General features: G+C 42.9%; 1 protein-coding gene across 1 annotated transcript; it reads right to left on the bottom strand.

Annotated features, from left to right (window-relative positions):
• Positions 1–569: 569 nt before the first annotated feature.
• On the bottom strand, positions 570–2851 carry LOC138957765 (uncharacterized; the record flags this gene model as incomplete). The annotated part of the gene is given in 3 exon segments (XM_070328823.1): positions 570–674; positions 1182–1385; positions 2585–2851. Coding segments are annotated over 3 exon segments (576 nt in total), but the record flags the coding sequence as incomplete, so codon positions are not given.
• Positions 2852–5738: the final 2887 nt, after the last annotated feature.

Genomic DNA, 5738 nt, shown 5'->3' with positions numbered 1-5738 from the left:
CAAAAATAACCTTAAAGGGGAGAAACTGTGGAACCGAATACAAGGGGTTATCAAGGACTGGGCTGTGTATTGCTATGTCTCAACACTCACCCTGCCCCCATCACATCACAAGGGGTTATCAGGCTGTGTCAACACTGACCCTGCCCCCCATCACATCACAAGGGGTTATCAGGCTGTGTCAACACTCACCTTGCCCCCCATCACATCACAAGGGGTTATCAGGCTGTGTCAACACTCACCCTGCCCCCCATCACATCACAAGGGGTTATCAGGCTGTGTCAACACTCACCTTGCCCCCCATCACATCACAAGGGGTTATCAGGCTGTGTCAACACTCACCTTGCCCCCCATCACATCACAAGGGGTTATCAGGCTGTGTCAACACTCACCCTGCCCCCATCACATCACAAGGGGTTATCAGGCTGTGTCAACACTCACCTTGCCCCCCATCACATCACAAGGGGTTATCAGGCTGTGGATTGCTATGTGTCAACACTCACCCTCCCTCCCTTGACATCACCAAGGGTTATCAAGGACTTAGCTGTAGATTGCTATGTGTCAACACTCACCCTCCCTCCCATGACCTGCACCAGGAGAAACATGGCGCCCATCTCGTCGCCGCCCTTCTTCCCCGTGATGTCGTAGAACACACAGCCCAGGCTCCAGATGTCCGACTGAAGACACAATGTACACTTCATGTTTGCGCTTTTATCAAGCATGTTTTATTTTTATTTTTTTGTTTTCCTCTTTTTTTCTCTCTTTTTTTTCTTTCGTATACATGTGCACGGAGTGTATGGATGTATGAGTGTCAGTTTCCATACCATTGGCTGTTGTGCTAATTACCATTGGCTGTTGTGCTAATTTCCATTGGCTGTTGTGCTAATTACCATTGGCTGTTGTGCTAATTACCATTGGCTGTTGTGCTAATTACCATTGGCTGTTGTGCTAATTACCATTGGCTGTTGTGCTAATTACCATTGGCTGTTGTGCTAATTACCATTCGCTGTTGTGCTATATGGCGGAATAAATTCTTGTTCTTCTTCTTCTATGAGTTGATCTGTATAGATAAATGTAATGCCTGGACGGTTAAGCCCGCCTAACAACTAATGCTAATTTCATAACTAACACGGTTTGTTTTCCCAAAATAAAATGTATGGTTTTACACGCAAAACATAACTTGCCTTTGAGTTGTATGGTTGGCCTGAGATGATTTCCGGACTGAGGTACAGGATGGTGCCAACTTGGGTGGTTGCCATGGCTTCTGGTCCCTGCATCTTCCTGGCCAGGCCAAGATCCCCCAAACGTAGATCCCCATTCGCCGTCACGTAGATGTTCTGTGGCTTCAGATCCCGGTGCAGAACCACGGGGTTGTTTGTGTGCATGTACTGGAAAATTGTCCAAGTCAGTCAAATCATCGACCCGAAACAATCAGCTTTGAATTATCTCCGATACAGATCCCACCAACGTAGATCCACATTTCCCGTTACGTAGATATTCTGTGGCTTCAGATCCCGGTGTCGGTCTGCATGTACTAGAAAAGCGTGCAAATGAAAGTCCAGTCAGTAACATCATCGACCCGAAACTATCACTGCAGCTTTTAACACAAGCGAATGATAACTAGTTTAATCCACGTCTGCTTTTAATTATCTCAGATACAGATCCCACAAACGTAGATCCACATTCCCCGTTACGTAGATATTCTGTGGTTTCAGATCCCGGTGCAAAACCAGTGGACTGTGAGTGTGCATGAAATGAAGATAACAGAATCAGGATTGTGTCGGTCAAATTACTCCCAAGGCCATGAGCCCGAACAAATCACCTTACGATGTGAGGCCTTGCACAATCTGTTTACAACTATGTATGTAATGGAACTCCAAGATCCCAAAACGTAGATTCCCAATTGTTGTTTGACACTCAGACGCAGACCACTGACCGGCACGGTTGGCCTAGTGGTAAGGCGTCCGCCCCGTGATCGGGAGGTCGTGGGTTCGAACCCCGGCCGGGTCATACCTAAGACTTTAAAATTGGCAATCTAGTGGCTGCTCCGCCTGGCGTCTGGCATTATGGGGTTAGTGCTAGGACTGGTTGGTCCGGTGTCAGAATAATGTGACTGGGTGAGACATGAAGCCTGTGCTGCGACTTCTGTCTTGTGTGTGGCGCACGTTAAAATGTCAAAGCAGCACCGCCCTGATATGGCCCTTCGTGGTCGGCTGGGCGTTAAGCAAACAAACAAACAAGCAGACCACCGGGTTGAGTGTACATGTTTTGGGAAAATGTGGAGAGAAAAATGAAGCTTTTTTGCGAGTGAAATTACTCCTGCAGTCATAAGTCTTCAACCATCAGTTTCCATTGAGGGATAAAAGTGAACAGCGAAATCCAACAAAATGTGGATTCTCATTAACCGTCAATTCTCTAATCGGTTGGTGTACCAGGAATGACAAATGGTGGAAATACAAAAATAAAACAGTGATTTTGTGAGAGGAAAAAAAATTGTTTTACAACCATGGGTCAGGATATTCAATTTCTGCTTTGTCTTTGGAAGTGAAAACAAATGTGTATCAGATTTGAATAAAACTCCACTCACATTCAAAGCAGAAGCAGTCTGTTGCAACCAGACGACAATCAGCTTCTCTGGGAGCCCGGATGTGAACCCAAGGTGGCTGATAAACTTGTCCATATCCCCGCCCTCACAGAACTCGGTGATGATGCAGAGGTAGGGGTGCTTGATGTAGGAGTTGACATGGTGCACCAAGTGTCGATGGTTCAGCTGGCCCAGAATTTTCGCCTCATCTTTCGCCCGTTCTCGAAAATCCTCTGGAACTCTCCTGAGGTCTACTGTTTTTAATGCCAGCTGGAAGGATATATATATGTGCACGTCCTAGATACTGGGAAATACTATGGGTTGTCAACTTTGAATGACTGTCACAATATCTCTGAGCAATGGATGACAAAGGGGATGCTTTGATGTCAAAGGGGATGGATTTGACTTACTGTAACAACCAAGTTTGGGTTTCCAAACATTGCTGTGGGTTTTAAACGATTTAATTTTTAGCCAAAATGCCCCCAAAACAGCACCTAAAACTGGGACAAAAATACACCAGTCTGTGTTGCAGCTGTACATAATGGAGAATAAAGCTCTGTGAATTTTATTGTGATGTTTATGGGTCAGCTGAAGGATTATTCTCGACATACACACTCAAGAATTACATCTATTTTTCTTCTTCTGGGAGTTTGATCGGCAAAGAAAACACGTAATCGTGGGTTACCGTCGTTTCCGGTTTCAACTTCATCAAAAAATGCGATCTGCTGAACAAAGGAAACCTCAAAGTTATTCAAAGTCATTATTTATTTATTTCAACAACATTTAGGTTTTCAAAACACAGCACTACGGTAGGAAACAAATTTATTTCAGCTTATAATCGCGCTTGAATGTACCCCACCCTTGTTTCGTTTCCATCTGTAACCCACGAAAGCATGGCCACAGCAGACGACAAATCCCGCATTGCCTATCACACACGCGTTGTGAGATCGCGGGAACACCGTCGAAAGTTCCATTCATGACGTTTGACCCGGTCATGTGAATAGACAATGAGAATTTATCCACCCAATCGTATTCGTTTCCGGTTTTTGAGACGTAACTCACGACAGACCACGCTGTATCTTCACTGTTTGAGACCTGTAAAATCTTTTTTGACAATTGTAGCATATATTCATCGACGAATTTTGCGATATTTTGCTGATTAAAGCTTGATCTGGTGCAAAGTTTGAGCAGCACATGTGTTCTCATGATCGGCGCCATTATGAAATTTTCGATTCTTCTGCAACGCACGATCGACAATCGATTAATTCTCTCATTTAGGATTGTCGCTTATGGAAACTTGAAAATTTCAAACTTTCATGTATGCATAGTTATTTATCTATGTAGTCCACATGCAATAATCAAGTTTTAGTTCTTTTCTGTGGAAATAAAAGACATTACGAACTATGGTTTCCATGAAACTCACGACAGTATTATCTCTATACACATAAACCCAGTGAGCACAGATCGAAAACTTTTTGCTCACTTAAATCTTTCTATCATGTATTAAAACCCAAAAGGGTGCCCAAAACGCTAGTTGCTACATTTGACCTACAAAAAAAACTTTTGCGCCTGGACATTGCGTGGGTTACGGTTTCCACTTTCTACTTCGATCTAGTTAACTTATGGAAACTTGTAATTTCAAACTTTCATGTTTGCATATTTATTTATCAATGTTGTCCACATGCAAATTACAATAATCAAGTTTTAGTTCTTTTCTTTGGAAATAAAAGACATTACAAACTATGGTTTCCATGTAACTCACGACAGTATTATCTCTATACACATAAACCCAGTGAGCACAGATCGAAAACTTTTTGCTCACTTAAATCTTTCTATCATGTATTAAAACCCAAAAGGGTGCCCAAAAGGCTAGTTGCTACATTTGACCTACAAGAAAAACTTTTGCACCTGGAAATTGCGTGGGTTACGGTTTCCACTTTCTACTTCGATCTAGTTAACTTATGGAAACTTGTAATTTCAAACTTTCATGTTTGCATATTTATTTATCAATGTTGTCCACATGCCACATGCAATAACTGAGCTAAAGTTCTTTCCTGTGGGATATTGAAGCCTAAAGTGGAAACCATGTAACCCACGACATAGAGCGTACTGCATGTGTCTAATTGTCATTTCTAAAGAAACCCCGATATGAAAGGTCCTCTCTTTGACAGAAAAAGATACAGGCATGTCTTTTGCACTTAAAAAAGAGTATTTCACTCAATTCAGTCCTACTTTTTTTCCTGGTGTCCATGTCCCATAGTTGTGACCCAGTATCTAGGATGTGCACATATATTTAGAAGACAGATTAAGCAACAGTAAAAATAAGTTGACCGGAGGTAACCCGACTGACTCTGTTTTCGCCGTCTCGAAAAATAAGGTTCTCGCTCAGTAAAAACCAAAACTGCAGAGCTTGGCATGCAACGAAGAGAAGAAAGATAAAGAGAAAAATACCTTCCAACCATTTTCTTTGAGTTTTTTCTTCTTAAAATTGGCATGTTGCCCTAATGCAATTTCATTTTTGACCCGAGTTCATGACTGGATAAGATCAGTTCTCGACCAGATAAGATTACATCATTCTTCTGCAAGATGGAATAACTGTGTGGCTTTGAAACCCATCTCAACTTAAAGGAACCTAGCTTCCCTTTCACATTAAAGACTATCCCATAGACCAGAAGACATCAATCAATCAATGAGGCTTATATCGCGCATATTCCGTGGGTACAGTTCTAGGCGCTCAGCAGTGATGCCGTGTGAGATGAAATTTTATACAGCCAGTAATTGCAGCCATTTCGGCGCATATTTACCTTTCACGGCCTATTATTCCAAGTCACACGGGTATAGGTAGACAATTATTAACTGTTCCAAAGCAATTTTGCCAGGAAAGACCCTTTTGTCAATCGTGGGATCTTTAACGTGCACACCCAATGTAGTGTACACGGGGGGGAGTTCGGACACCGAAGAGAGTCTGCACACAAAGTTGACTCTGAAATAAATTTCCGCCGAACCTGGGATCGAACTCACGCTGACAGCGGCCAACTGAATAAAAATCCAGCGCGCTACCAACTGAGCTATATCCCCGCCGATGTAAGACCATCCTAGCACTGGACCATTTGCCAAACATTAAACGCGTGATAGCTTTCTTAGCGAAGACGAATTG

Source organism: Littorina saxatilis, unplaced genomic scaffold (assembly GCF_037325665.1).
Source record: "Littorina saxatilis isolate snail1 unplaced genomic scaffold, US_GU_Lsax_2.0 scaffold_3432, whole genome shotgun sequence".
In the NCBI taxonomy this organism is placed as follows: Eukaryota; Metazoa; Mollusca; class Gastropoda; order Littorinimorpha; family Littorinidae; genus Littorina; species Littorina saxatilis.
Note: the sequence above shows the minus strand (reverse complement) of the source record. Positions and strands in the feature narration are given on the sequence as shown.